Source organism: Erigeron canadensis, chromosome 3 (genome assembly GCF_010389155.1).
Source record: "Erigeron canadensis isolate Cc75 chromosome 3, C_canadensis_v1, whole genome shotgun sequence".
In the NCBI taxonomy this organism is placed as follows: Eukaryota; Viridiplantae; Streptophyta; class Magnoliopsida; order Asterales; family Asteraceae; genus Erigeron; species Erigeron canadensis.
In genome coordinates this window covers 17,321,396-17,337,058 of record NC_057763.1, presented here as the reverse complement: position 1 = coordinate 17,337,058, position 15,663 = coordinate 17,321,396, and the positions used below count along the sequence as shown (strand labels likewise).

The 15,663-nt window shown below is 37.7% G+C and overlaps 3 protein-coding genes across 3 annotated transcripts; all 3 read left to right on the top strand.

Moving 5' to 3' along the window:
• The first annotated feature begins 9,537 nt into the window (after nucleotides 1–9,537).
• On the top strand, nucleotides 9,538–10,587 carry LOC122591593. Its single transcript, XM_043763854.1, has 2 exons — nucleotides 9,538–10,044; nucleotides 10,192–10,587. Exons 1-2 carry the CDS (start codon nucleotides 9,538–9,540, stop codon nucleotides 10,585–10,587), a joined length of 903 nt encoding a protein of 300 aa, XP_043619789.1.
• Nucleotides 10,588–12,416: 1,829 nt separating this feature from the next.
• LOC122591592 lies at nucleotides 12,417–13,490 on the top strand. The gene is made up of 2 exons (XM_043763853.1): nucleotides 12,417–12,918; nucleotides 13,015–13,490. The coding sequence occupies exons 1-2, from the start codon at nucleotides 12,417–12,419 to the stop codon at nucleotides 13,488–13,490; spliced, it is 978 nt and encodes a 325-aa protein (XP_043619788.1).
• Nucleotides 13,491–13,498: 8 nt separating this feature from the next.
• On the top strand, nucleotides 13,499–14,065 carry LOC122591591. Its single transcript, XM_043763852.1, has one exon. It carries the CDS (start codon nucleotides 13,499–13,501, stop codon nucleotides 14,063–14,065), a length of 567 nt encoding a protein of 188 aa, XP_043619787.1.
• Nucleotides 14,066–15,663: the final 1,598 nt, after the last annotated feature.

The following is a 15,663-nucleotide window of genomic DNA, read 5'->3' as shown; positions in this document are numbered from 1 at the left end:
CTCATAGGAAGTATGAGAATAGAAGACCAATAGACATGGATATAAGATAGTACCGAATTAATTAGTTGCACTCGACCTGCAAAAGATAAAGACTTAGTACGCCAATCATTCACTCGTTTATGAACTTTATCCACAAGAAGCTTGCAATCACGGGCAACCAACCTCAAGGATACAAGGGGAACACCAAGATTCTTTACCGGTAACTATCATTCTTCAAACGGTAAAATGCTAAGAATGGTTTGCTTCACAGTGTTCGAGACATTACAAAAATAGGCAGTACTTTTAGGTAGACTAGCAGACAAACTGGAAACTATTTGGAATTCATCAAGTGAATCCATAATAAATCTAGCGGAATCTATTTCTCCACACATGAAAGTAAATAAGTCATCAGCAAAACAAAGGTTAATAACCTGGAGCTCTTTCCATAAGAAGCGTGAGAATTTCCATAACAAGCGTGAACAAGTAAGGAGAAAGAGGATCTTTTTGACGTAGCCCTCTCTTGCCTTTGAAATACCCATGAAAGTGTCCATTGATGCTCAAAGAATAGGTAACCGTGGTTACACATAACATAATCCAATCAACCATATGAGGAGGAAAACGAAATACCTCCACAATAACCTTGAGAAAATCCCAAACAACGGTGTCATAAGCTTTCTGAATATCTACTTTTAGAGCACATCTTAGAGGACCTCCGTTGAGATGTTAATTATGCATTATGTCTTGGGTAAGAAGAACATTATCCAAGATTCTTCGGGTAAAAGGGATTTACCCTGGTTCGATTTATATTAAAATCAAAAACAACTCAAAGTTTAGGCATACTAACTGAGTGTTAGTATGACTAGTTACAAATCATGCACATCATGCAACAACCAACATCAAAACAAGTGACTAATCACTAATCAATCTACTCTAGTATCGACCATCTAAACACATATAGATCAACTATAATTTGAAAATAGATAACGGCAGCTTCCAAGTATCCATAAGCCTTCCCATTTGAGGAGTCTTCCGGAAATGACATGAAAGTAGCTTTAGTCTAACAGTCGAATATATAACCTCGATTAACTGATGGACCGTCCTTCTCTGTTGTTGAAACAACCTGAAGTTTCTCTCTTGCCAAATGAAGTACAAAGACGCTCCAAGAACTAGTTTAGCAATGATAGCATCTGCCTTCTTTATTGTAGCAATTGAAATAAAGCTCGCTAACACTATATCCCAATCATCAGAATAAAAAAGCCAAATCCACGCGATCACACATGCCTTTCCAAATTTGAGCAGAAAAACCACATTCAAAGAACAAATGACTATGCGAATCTAGCTGGGCATCACAAAAAGCTCACGAAGCAGGACCATTCATCTCCCAAGATCGCAACATATCCTGAGTTTTAAGTTTCTTTTTCACAACTAACCAAACAAGAATCGCATGCTTCGGAATACATTGTTTAAACCAAACAACATGATACCAATTAACCGTCCCATCATTTGGACGAATAGCTTCCCAAACCCGTGAGACCAAAAATGGTTGAATCGACCCAAATTTATCCTTCCAACATAGAGAATCAGGTTGTTCATGATGTAAAACAGGCACGCCAATAGTTGGAATAATATTACCCCACTCCATAAGCCAACTCCATGTATTATCATGTATAAGATCAGACACAGAAGTTGACATAAGAAAACCTGCATTAGAAAGAACACGAGGAGATAATAGGTTAGAAAGAGGACTCGCTTCACACCAGTTATCAAACCAGGCAGAAACAGAGTGACCATTTCTAATACGATACCAAAAATGATTGCGAACTAGAGGCCTAATTTGCAACATTTTCCTCCAACTCCAAGATAAATTACCATGACACGGAATTTCCCAGAAACTTTTATTTTTAATCTTGTACATATGCATCCATTTAACCCACAAAGATTCCTTGTGAGCCAGTAAATTCCATATATGAACAGCCATGAGAGCGACATTAAAATCATGTAATCGACGAACCCCTAGCCCTCCTTCACGTTTAGGAAGACACACAATCTCCCAAGCAACCTTCGATCTACTCTTTTGACATTGGAAAGACCTCATTATCTGTTCTACCTCATAAATAACTCGAGAAGGTAACATGAACATCATACTCCAGTAGACACTCAAAGAGCCAAGAACCGAATGTATTAATTGAAGTCTACCTGCAAATGATAATGATTTGTTCTTCCAATCTAATACACGATTCCTCACCTTTTCCACCAATTCATTACAATCCCTATAAATAAGACGAGTAGAAACAAGTGGTACTCCCAAATATTTAACCGGTAACCTGCCCTCCTCAAAAGGCAAAACTGACAGAATCGACAGCTTCACTTGATTCAGAACATTACAAAAATAAGCCGTACTTTTTGGAATACTAGGAGCTAAACCTGAAGCATTCTTAAATTCCTCCAGTGCTTCCATAATAACCCTCGCTGAATTAACATCAGCATGCAAGAATATAATGAGATCATCTGCAAAACAAAGGTTAATAATATCCAACTCTTCACACTTCGGATGAGAAGTAAAAAAAGCAGTCTCTCGAGCACGTCTTTTAAGCATTAAAGTTAAGACTTCCATGACCAACGTGAACAAGTATGGAGAAAGAGGATCACCCTGTCTTAAACCCCTCTTACCTGGAAAGAAACCATGTAAATTACCATTGATACATACCGAATAAGAAGTAGTAGCAACACAAGTCATAATCCAGTGAACCATTTTTGGGTGGAAACCAAATTCAATCAGATTCTCTTCAAAAATCTCCAATCCACAGTATCATACGCCTTCTGAATGTCTACCTTAAAGGCACATTTCGATACACCCCTATCCAAATGATAATTATGCATCAATTCTTGGGTCAATAATATGTTATCAGAAATACATCTTCCAGAGATGAACGCGGATTGATTGATACCAACTAGACCTGTAAGAAAATCAGAAATCCTATTTGCAATAATTTTAGTAATGCATTTAAACAAAACATTGCAAAGAGAGATTGGTCTATAATCAGTAATACGACTAGGAGCAACCACTTTTGGCAAAAGAGATATAATAGAATGGTTTGCTTCCTTCAAAAGTTTACCACAATGAAAAAAGTCTTGAACAGCCTTCACAACATCCATACGAACAATATCCCATGCATGCTTAAAGAACGCCGCATTGAAACCATCAGGCCCTGGTGCCTTATCATCCCCCATATCAAACATAGCCTGTTTTACCTCTTCACTCGTCACATTTCTAACCATAAAATCAGCTTGCACAGATGTTAGCTTATTAGAAAATAAATCAAAAAAATCAAGGTTAGAAACAACACCTGGTGAACCAATAAAAGCTCTATAATGAGCAACAAAAGCTACCAGGACATCCATACCATCTAAATGATTTCCACGACTATCCACAACCGAGTCAATGCGATTCCTAGCCTTACGAGCTTTAACAATTTTATGGAAATAAGCTGAATTTGAATCACCTACCTTAAGCCAATTAATCTTGGCTTTCTGTTTTAAAAATCTTTCTTCATCCATAACAGCCTCATTGAAAGCCTGAACTCGTGTAGCTTCCTCTTAATGATACATTTAAAGGGTCTTTATCCACCGCTCTGTGCACTTCATCCAATTCCAGTCTTAGCTTAACAACCTTTTCAAACAAATGACCCTTATTATAGAGTAACTTACACAAAGGTTTCTTTAATAGCTTAAGTTTCTTAACCACCTTAAACATATGGTGCCCCTCCATAGATATATTCCAAAGATCAGAAACCACTTGTTTAAATTTATCATGATGCACAAGAACATTAGCGAACTTAAATGGTTTAGGTTGGAATTTAGCAGCCATAGGGAAACATAGTATATCAGGCGAATGATCAGATAAACGATAAGGTTGAAACATAGCATGCGCACCTACAAAATCAACAAGAAATTTTTGATTTGCCATGATTCTATCCAATTTCTTCAAGATTCCAAGCTTCCCTTTTTTTTGGTTTCTGATTCCAAGTAAACTGTAAACCCGATCTATTCACATCAGAAATTTCAAGTTCCTTGACACAGTCCTTAAACTCTCTCATAGAAATATCAACATTTGACGAGCTAACCACTTTATCATTGAGAAATAAAGCAGCATTAAAATCACCAAGTAACACCCAAGGCTTGTCATGGACAAAAGCTTTATGCAAAACCAGGTTATTCCATAAATCACGTCTTTGAATATAGATATTATGTGCATAAACAAACGAGCATAAGACCACCTTTCGATCATCTATAAAGATAATCTGTGAATGAATAACCTGATCTGATAAAGACAACACCATTAAATCAGCTATATTAGGATCCCACCCAATGATTATTCTAGAATTCTTGCCACATACATGAGCATTAGAAGTCCAATTCCAATGCGGGAAAACATTACCACATATCCTATCAAGCTTAGAAGCAGAAACATGTGATTCGAGAATAGCACAGACATATAATTTATTCTCATTAATTACCTGCCGAACCTCAGTTTGTTTCGGGGAGAAGTTCATACCCCGTATATTCAATGAAGCAATGCTATACATGAGGCATCTCTGAAACGGGAGTGCTTGCCCCCTCAGGATCTGCCGAAACCTTAAAATGTGCCTCAATCTCACGTTTATCAATCACACATTCAATTTCATCATCACTTTCATCTTGTTGATTCCTACTCAAACCAGCAAACGAATCCTGATTAACCTGCTGTACTATCTTCTATGCATATTTAGTTGGCCTCTGTCTTCATTCTACTTGCTAGAATTATAAATGAACTCGAGCAAAAGATGTGTGCTTTTTTATGGTCACCCAGTGCAATTTCTAAAGGCAAAGCCAAAGTTGCACGGAAAGCTATTTGCCTCCCAAAATATGAAGGCGGGTTGGGGATAAGGAAGATTGCTGATATGAATAAGGCTTTGATGGCCTCCCATGCGTGGGCAATCCTAAATAATCGTGACTCTCTTTGGGTAAAATGGATTTACGACTATAAGTTGAAAGGCCGCAGTTTCTGGGATGTGCCTATTCAAGTTGGATCAAGCTGGGGGTGGCGCAAATTGCTTCAATTAAAAACCATTATTCGACCTCACATTGTCTCGAAGATGAGACATGGTGTTAATACGTCCATGTGGTTTGATAAATGGTGCATAACTAGTCCGTTAATTCAATGCATTACAACAAGAACTATTCATAATGCTGGTTTTTCAATGCAAGTTTCGATTTCGGATTTAATTATGGATGGTGAATGGAAGTTTCTAGTTGCATGGTATGATCTCTTTCCTGTACTTATTAATCTACCTAAATCTGAAACTACAACAGAATAAATCAGACACATTATTATGGCATGATCACAATGGTAGGGACTCATCATACTTGTCAACTTCAATATGGGATACCATTCGGTATAGAGAAGATGTAATTCCATGGGTTAATATGGTTTAGTACCCTTAGTGTATTCCTCGGCATGCCTTTCATCTATGGCTGGTCATGAGGAAAAAACTCAAAACACAAGATAAATTATGGGATGTGGGAAGTGAAACTAATTTGTGATTGATGTGTTGCTTTCCTTTTCAACGGGGGATGCATTCCCACTCACACCTGTTTTATGAATGTAAGTACTCGGCTAAGGTATGGCTCTCGATGAAGTGTATTGCTTGTATGCAACATTTTTCGAACTCGTGGGATGATATTGTAGGATAATCTCGCAAAAGAACCAGAAAACTGCGCAAATAGTGATCCTAAAGCTACTAGTTGCTGCCTGGTCTTATTTTATTTGGCAGGAAAGGAATAATAGACTTTTCTCAAGCAAGAAAAGATCGGTGACTAACTTGTTGAATCTATCAAGAACACAGTTCGATTGAAACTGATCTCTATGAGATTCTAGAACACTTCGTCAGTTCAACAATTGCTCGATGCTTGGAATCTGCCAGTGGGGCATCTTCTGGATGATTGTTGATATAATCTACGTGCTTTTTGCATTTCATTCTTAGTTGATGTCTACTAGGATGTAATGTAATTTGTTAAATAGTTTCAATCTAGGCTTCCTAGTTGATGTATGAACTAATGTGACACTCTGTCATATTACTTGTACTTTATGGAGATATTGTTATAATATTCATAAGGGGTGACGGCCTTTTACCGAAAAAAAAGATGTTCGTGCTAGTGAAAAAAGTGGAAGTTTTGAGGTCATGCCTAGATGAGGTTTAGAAGGCATTGGATAAAGATCCATTCAACTCGTTGCTCAGAGAAGAGGAGGCTGCATATTTGAAATATTTTCAAGATTCTTTTCTCTTTGAGGAAAATTTTCTAATACAAAAGGTGAAGATTGAATGGTTAAGAGTTGGAGATTCAAATTCGGCCTACTATCATAAAGTGGTTAAAAGCAAAACAGCCAGCAATCGAATTGATAATGTGGTGGATTCGAATTGGGCTATTGTTGATGGAGAAGATTTATGTAATCTGTTTATTGATCATTATATGAACTTCATTGGTAAGGCTGATCAGGTATCCTTGCTTAACACTTCTTCTTTGTTTCGAAACTCCTTATCTAATGAAAAAGCTAAAGATATGGTTCGTTAGGTGACTACCTTGGAAGTTAAGGAGGAAATTTTTTCTATGGGAGATGATAAATCACTAGGTCTAGACGGCTTTACTGTAGCTTTTTTCAAAGAAGCTTGGGATATTGTGGGTAATGATTTTACGGCAGCAGTACAAGATTTCTTTACTAGTAGAAAGCTTCTCAAGGAGGTAAACCACACAGTTATTGCTCTTATCCCAAAGGTACAATCTCCTACCCAGATTAATGATTTCAGACCCATCTCTTTATGCAATGTTATCTTGAAATGTATCACTAAAATTATTGCAAATCGGATAAGAGGTTGTCTTTCTAATTTGGTTAGTATTAACCAATCTGCTTTCGTTCCTGGGAGAAGGATTTCTTATAATATTTTGTTAACCCAAGAATTATGCACAACTATCACTTAGATCGGGGCCCAGCTAGATGTGCTTTTAAAGTTGATATACAAAAGGCATATGATACTGTCGATTGAGGTTTCTTGCGATCAGTTTTACATGGATTTGGTTTTCATCCCACTATGATTGCTTGGATTATGGAATGTGTCTCGACTGACTCTCTTTTTTTGGTACATTAATGGTTCTCTTCATTGTTTTTTTAGAAGTAAAAGAGGGCTGAAACAAGGTGATCCATTATCGCCTTATTTGTTCACTTTGATTATGGAAATTCTCACTTTAATGGTACAACATGCAGTTAGGAATTCTGAAGTGTTCAAGTATCACCACCGATGTGAGGAGGAGCATATAAATAATCTATGTTTTGCTGATGATTTATTCATTTTTGTACATGGTGATGTAGCTTCAACACAGGTCATTCAGACTACTTGGGAGGAATTTAAGCATGCTTCTGGGTTGGCACCTAGTCTCCCTAAAAGCACTGCTTTCTTTTGCATTGTGTTGAATAATGTGAAGATTGGGATTTTGAACGTCATGCCTTTTTTGGAGGGAAATTTGCCGGTAATATATCTTGGAGTCCCTTTGGTTTCGACTAGGTTTATGTATCGGGATTGTAAAGAGCTTGTCGATCGAATTCAAAGAAGGGTAAGTGACTGGAAAAATAAGTTTCTTTCTGCAGGTCGTTTACAACTTATTCAATCGGTACTATCCTCCATGCATGTTTACTGGTCTATTGTTTTCATTTTACCTGCTCATGTCATTCATGACATTGAACAAATTATGAGGAACTTCCTACAGTCCCAAGGAGAGTAAAAAAGAGGCAAATCCAAGGTAGCTTGGGATATAGTTTGTTTACCTAAAGATGAAGGCGGGTTTTTTTTTTGGGTAAAAGGATACCCCGATGATTTTTATATATAACTGAACCAAATTTACAAGTAATGTGACTGAGGTATCACATTAGTTTATACATACGACATGCCGTAATGTATGTGAAAATCATAAAATAATAAGCACTACAAAGAACAAACACTAAATCTAGTGAAACTCAAGTGAAAATAAAATCACAAAGCTCTCATGATGAACATACGCAGCTCATACAAAGCTACATGTAAGCATTAGGCTAGCTTCCTTGTTGTATGAGATCCATCGGCAGCTTCCAATCTCCAAGAATCCTAGCTACGTTTGGTGTATTCTTCATCCTCAAAGTAACCAAACGGTAGCGAACAGTGTTAATAATAACATCTCCCAATTGACCAGTCGAGCGCACCTTATTATAGAAGGTGCGGTTGTTTCTTTCTTGCCAGATAAAATAGGCCGCAACAGCAACACACAGCTTCCCAACAATAACATGAATAGACTTAGACGTAGCTTTAGGTTGCAAGAAATCAACGATGTCCCTCCATTTAGCAGGTAAGTGTTGCATTCCAGCCTTTCTCTAAATAATACACCAGATTTGATCCGAATAGCCGCACTTAAAGAAGAGATGCTCGAGAGAATCCGGACCTGTTTTGAATAAAGAACAAACAAGTAAGTTAAGGTTAGTAGAGATCATTTTAATAGATGAATGTGAAATACGTCGCCCTAGTATGACACTTGGTCAGATTTCCTCTACTATGGGCGATTTTTTTCTTCTTCCTAAAAAACCCTTCTCGATCATCATTCTTCCTGATTTGGCTGTGATAACATTCAATATGGATTAATCATTGTTTTATCTTTATTTTCTTCCTGTTCGTTTAGGGTTTTCTTTGCTTTTTCGCTCGATAAATTCTTTTCCCTCCTGGATTTCTGATTTGCTAGCGTTTTGGGTTTTATTGGGTTGCTTTCGACGTAGTAACCTTCGATTTAACCTGGTATTCTAGTGAGTCTAGGGGCCAGTTGCGATTAGGGTTTATCTATAGGGTTAGGGTTTTGTCTTTTTTGTTGCTTGCACGTTGCGAAGGATCTAGGGTTTCTTGGTTTTTTTGTTAAGTGCATGGTTTATTTTCGTTAATGGAGAGAGTTCCGGCTGCCAAGGGTGTACTTTCTGGCATTGCTTCTAAGGTCACAAATATTGATGGTAAGCGGGGCCCAATTCGTGGAATCTTGAAAAATCCGAACCTGAACTTGGGTAAAGATGATAGTGGGAGCGGAAAGATTCAAATTTGGAATTCTGATAGGAAAGCTGACACTACTATGAGTGGTGATCTTTCTTCATCACATGTTTATGATGTTCCAAAATGACCCCATAATATCAATATTCAGGAGAACAAAGCTTCAAGAGATTTTAAGGAAGTGCCTCATACACACCAGGAGAAGATTGTGCATGATACTGAAGTATGTGGTAATATTGATACTGGAAAAGATGTTGAGGTGAAACAGAAGTTGGATTCAAATGTGTCAATAGGAGAAGATAAGACATTTCATGAAATAAAGTTGTTGATGCAGATGAGAAAACTTTGAAGCAAAAGGAATCGGGTAAGGCTCCAATTTTGTACGCTGAAAAATTACAAAATGGGTATGATACTTGCAAAGTTAATTTCAGAAAATTGGAAGCAAATGAGGAGATAGAGGAAGCTGATGTTGTCTGTGCCTAAGGAATCGGTTAAACAGGTTTTTAATAGATACCAATATACGCTCTCTGGTTATTTTATTGGCAAAAGAGTTGCTTTCCCTGTTGTGGAGAATTTTGCAAGAAATAATTGGGTAAAGCATGGGTTTATTAAAATCATGATGAATGTGAATGGTTTTTTCTTCTGTAAGTTTAACTCAAATGAAGGGATGCAAAAAGTGTTGAATGAAGGTCCATGGTTAATTCGTAGTGTACCTATATTTTTGAACAAATGGACACCAAATGTTATGCTTAAAAAAGAGGACATTACGAGTGTCCCGGTTTGGGTTAAGATGCATAAGATACCTATGGCTGCGTACACGGATGATGGCCTTAGTCTCTTGGCTACAAAGCTGGGTAATCCCAGACAGTTAGATTCATACACAAACAGTATGTGTTTGGAATCTTGGGGTCGTGCTAACTATGCAGGAGCACAAATTGAAGTATCGGCTAAAAAGGAACTTAAAGAATCTTTGGTTATCGCCATACCACATTTGGAAGGGGAGGGGTTTACAAAAGATTAAATCAAATTTGTATATGAATGGAGTCCACCAAGGTGCTCCACATGTTGTGTTTTTGGGCATGAGGATACGTCATGTCCAAAAAAGATCAATGTTGTCCAGAAAAAGGGGGTGACGGTTGATGAGGATGGATTTCAGGAAGTGAGAAGAAAAGCAAATCAGCAGCAGGGTTTTAGCTTTAAAAAATCAAAACTGGTCTTTGAATATCGTCCTGTATCCAAGCCTAAGTCTGATCCACCTAAAGCTAGTAGGTCTCAGATTCCAACTCAGAACACTTATGATTTGTTGAATGACTACGGGGAGGGGTGTAATGAACCATTGTTCAAGACTATGGAGGAGAAGGATGAAGGTAGAAAGGAAAATGTAGACTTGAAGTATACTGATTCAGATGATGATGAGGTCGAAATGGTGCTTGATGAAACTGCTAAATTTATGGCAAGGGGAACAACTACATTAGAGGGGGCAAGCACTCCCGTTATATGGGTTTCCGATGGGTAGTGTGGCTGCATGGAATATAAGGGGTTTGAACCGACCCCTAAAACAAAAAGAGGTTCGTCAGGTAATTGCTGAAAATCACCTGAATATCTGTGCTATCATGGAGTCTCATGTTGATGTTTCTCAACTAGTTACCATATGTAAGAAAGTGTGTAATTCATGGGATTGGACTTCTAACGGTAATGTGTGTACTAAAGGAACACGTATTATTATTGGATGGAATAGTGATGGTTCTTGCTCAAACTGCTCAAGTAATTCATGCTCAGGTTGTGTTTACAGTGGACGGGAAAGCGTTATTTTGTTCATTTGTTTATGCGGATAACTACTATAAACACAGGCGTGATCTATGGCAAGACTTATGCATGCATAAATAGTTTGTTGCTGATAAACCATGGGTAATTTTGGGTGACTTTAATTCCTCTTTAAACTTGGAAGATAATTTCTCCGGTTCTTCATCTATCAGTATTGGAATGCGAGAATTCAAGCAGTGTGTTGAGAAGATTGAAGTATTTGACATTAAAGGTACAGGAATTCACTATACATGGAGTCAAAAGCCAAAAAGAGGAGTAGGCATCCTAAAGAAGATTGATCGTATTCTTGGAAATGTTCATTTCACGGACATGTTTCCCGCTTCATATGCTATCTTTCAACCATATCGGGTTTCTGATCCTTCACCTTGTATTCTTAAATTACCTGCGGTTGCGAGATCTCGGCCAAAACCTTTCAAGTTTGCTAATTTTCTGGTTTATAAAGACGGGTTTAAGGAGCTGGTTGAGAAGGGATGGAACGATCAAGTGCAGGGACATAAGATTTTTGTGGTGGTTAAAAAACTTAGGGCTCTTAAGAACCCTTTACGTGGGATGCTAGTCAAACAAGGAAATCTACATGATCGTGTGAAACAACGAAGGGATGAACTTGATGTTGTTCAATTGGAAATTGATAAAGATCCCTCAAATGCCACGCTTAGAAAGAATGAAGTGGCCTTCTTAAACAACTTTAGAGTGGCTGTCATCGATGAAGAAAGATTTCTAAAACAGAAATCTAAAATAAGTTGGCTCAAGGCAGGTGACTCCAACACAGCTTTTTTCCACAACTCTATTAAATGTAAAAATCATAGGATTCGAGTTGAAGCTATCAAGGATAAAAATGGGAATATCGTGGAAGGTGCAGATGTGGCTAACGTTTTTGTTGAACATTATGAGCAGTTTTTGGGGGAAAAAAGGAATATTTCACAGCTACCAGATTCGCATTTGTTCTCAAGGAAATTGGATCCCCAAAAGGCAGGTCGTATGATTCGAGAGGTTACAAAAGATGAGGTGAAGGATGCCATGTTCTCAATAGGAGAAAATAAAGCTCCCGGGTCGGATGGGTATACTTCAGCCTTCTTTAAAGCAGCATGGCCTATTATTGGTGATGATGTATGTGATGCGATTCAAGATTTCTTTGTCACGGGTCGACTGCTTAAAGAACTCAATCATACCATCATCGCTTTGATCCCCAAGGTAACTACTCCTTCGGTTGTTAGTGACTACAGACCGATCTCTTGCTGCAACGTCCTATATAAATGCATAAGCAAAATAATCACCAATAGATTGAAAGAAGGATTAGAAGAACTTGTAAGCATAAACCAGTCCGCATTTGTCCCTGGTAGACGTATTTCAGATAACATTCTTATTACGCAGGAGATCATGCATGGTTATCATAATAACAGAGGTCCACCACGTTGTGCATTCAAAGTAGATATTCAAAAGGCGTATGACATTGTCGATTGGGTCTTTTTGGAAAAAATATTGATGGGATTCAGACTCCAGGCTAAAATGGTATAATGGATAATGGCATGTGTTACAACCACGTCTTTCTCTATCTCTATCAATGGCAACATTCATGGATATTTTAAAGGGAAACGTGGTCTTAGGCAGGGTGATCCTTTATCACCTTACTTGTTTACGCTTGTCATGGAAGTTCTTTCTTTAATCTTGCAGCAGAAGGTGGCAAACAACCCGTTATACAGGTTTCATAACAGGTGTGCAAAGGATAGAGTAATTAATGTTTGTTTTGCTGATGACCTATTCCTGTTTGCTAGAGGTGATATAGCTTCAGTGAGTACCATTATGGAAGTGATTAACGAATTTCAAGAAATGTCAGGACTCGTGCTTAGCGTTCCAAAAAGTACAACTTTCTTATGTAATGTGAGTGATAGTTTGAAGCATGCGATATTGAGCATTATGCCATTTGAACAAGGGCAGCTACCAGTGCAATACTTGGGGGTTCCATTAATATCTACTCGGTTGGTCTATCAAGATTGCAAGATATTGCTGGAGCGGATGGAGAAACGTATTAATAACTGGAGAAACAAGTATCTTTCTTTTGCCGGAAGATTATAACTGGTAAATTCAGTTCTTTCATCTATGCATATTTATTGGGCTTCAGTGTTTATCCTGCCGGCTAGAATTATTAAAGAACTCGAGCAACAAATTAGAAGATTTTTATGGAGTCATGACTCAGCTGGAAAGATTAAACCGAAGGCCTCTTGGAAGTCTATTTGCTTACCTAAAGCTGAAGGAGGACTTGGTATCCGACGAATTCAGGATGTCAATTATAGTCTAATGACTACACATATATGGAGCATATTGACAAAGCGTGATTCTTTATGGGTGAAATGGATCTATTTAAATAAGCTCAAAGGCCGGAGTTTTTGGGACGTACCGCTTCAAGCCGGTGCTAGTTGGGGATGGAGAAAACTTTACAACTTAGAACCAAAATCAGGCCGTATATTTGGTCGAATATTGGGAATGGACAGAAGACAAGCGCCTGATTCGATAGATGGAGCTCAGCTAGTCCACTCGCAACCATTATATCCCCGTGTAATATTGCAAGAGCTGGTTTTTCTATGGATGCTAGAATAGCTGATGTAATGGCTGCAGGGATGTGGAAATGGCCTATAGCCTGGTATGACCTGTTTCCGGTACTTATAAACTTGCCTCCCCCAACAATTAATGTTTATAAAGATGATACACTTGTTTCGCGTGATATTAGCGGGAATGAGAATAATTTCTCGTCCTTGATTGTTTGGGAGACTATTCGATGGAGACAGGATGAAGTCTCGTGGGTTCACTTGGTATGGTTTGCTCATAGTATCCCTGGACATGCGTTTCACTTATGGCTGATTATGAGGCGGAAACTTAAAACGCATGACAGGCTAAAACAGTGGGATGTTGGAGGACCTGTTAACCTTAACCTTCTTTGTTGTTCATTATGTTACAGGGGTCCGGATTCGCACGAGCATTTTTTTGAATGCCTTTATTCTGAGCAGGTGTGGAATATGTTTAAACCACTTGCATGCATGGATAACGTCTCATGTAGATGGAATGATATCATTGAGTGGATGAAGCCGTATGCACGAAGTATATCTGCCAAGAGAATCATTGGGAAAATTACGCTGGCTGCTGTGGCATACTTCATTTGGCAGGAAAGGAATTGATGAATGTTTTCTAATGATTCAAGGACGGTTACAAAGATGGTGGACATTATTCGGGACACAATACGTCTAAAGTTAGCCACGATGAAGTTCAAAAAGAATGATCATGTTAGAGGTCTGCTTGATAAATGGGGACTTCCCGATTGTGTTCTCCAAGGATAATCTTTAGATTCACGTGAAAATGGAAGCTATGTGGAAGTTTGAAGTGCCATTGATGACTATTTTCTTCATTACATTATGTGTCATCATGTTTATTTAATTTAGTTTGTAATGTCGAGAATATTAAGTTAGTTTTGCTAGCTAGATTAGGCGAAACCATATTTGTGAGGCTGTCGCAAATATGAACTAATGTGACATTTGGTCACATTACTTGTACTTCATTGTTTGAGTTGTTATAAAATCATCGGGGTAACCCTTTACCCAAAAAAAAGTTAAGGTTAGTGGCACTCCCAACGTCCCAATGCTTCATTTTATCATGAGTCTTCAGTTTTCCGTTAAACATGAGCCACATATGAAAAGCATGGCGTGGTATACTTTGAGGAAACCAAGATGAAAGCGGTTTAGAAATTAAAAGTCTTGAAACTTGTAATATTGCTCTAATGGCTGCACAAATTAAAAGTATTCTTACATCCAAAGAATCTTTATGGGTTAAATGGATTCATAGTTATAAACTTAGGGGGAGAAGCTTTTGGGATGTTCATTTGCGTGGTAACTCATCTTGGAGTTGGCGTAAACTATTACAAGTAAGACCTTTAGTTGGCAAATTTTTTTGGTGACCATCTTTCAACAAGAATGATTTCAAAGTGCAAGTTTTCATGGCACTACTAAATTGGCTGATCTTATTGTTGAAGGCATTGAGCATATATATATATATATGTATATCATCCAAGATAAGTTTACAAAGTTGCCAAATACATATTGACCATCGTCACATACAAATAGAAATGTTCAAGAAACGGAAACAAGACATAATAGTTCATACATTAAGTGTAACACCTGTCGTTTAAAAATATGGATTTCCAAAAACTTTCGCCTAACAGCGTTAAGAGATAGCGGAAACAACTTTAAAAGTCCAAACCAAGAAAATCTGTTTGGTTCATTTATTAAATGGTGTTACTAGCAATATCATCAAAATATGTTCAATTGGAAACCCATCGGTTACCCAACATTAAACAACTGATCACAGTATCAATTCAAGACATAAACATTTTAGCATAAAACAAATGTCTAGAATGAGCAGCCATTATGGGTAAACTAAAGTTATCCTCAAATGCAATCTACCCATGTCTCGTACTTTAATGATCATCTAGCTCAAGCTTTACTAAACCTGAGGGAGCAACACTTTTCAAGAAACAAGTGTTAGCTCACGAATTAGCTAAGATAACACGTGGTTTATAAAGCATTTGTCCTTTATAACTTTATAGAAAAGTCATTTGAATCGTTAAGGCTCGAATCACATCGTACATTACATATCATATAACATATCATCACATCAAACATCATCATAATAGGATGGGTCATCCTAAATGTGCCTAGTCATCTTTAGCATCTTCACATATAACATCTAACATCTTTGTATTTGTGACATAAGTCACGCATCT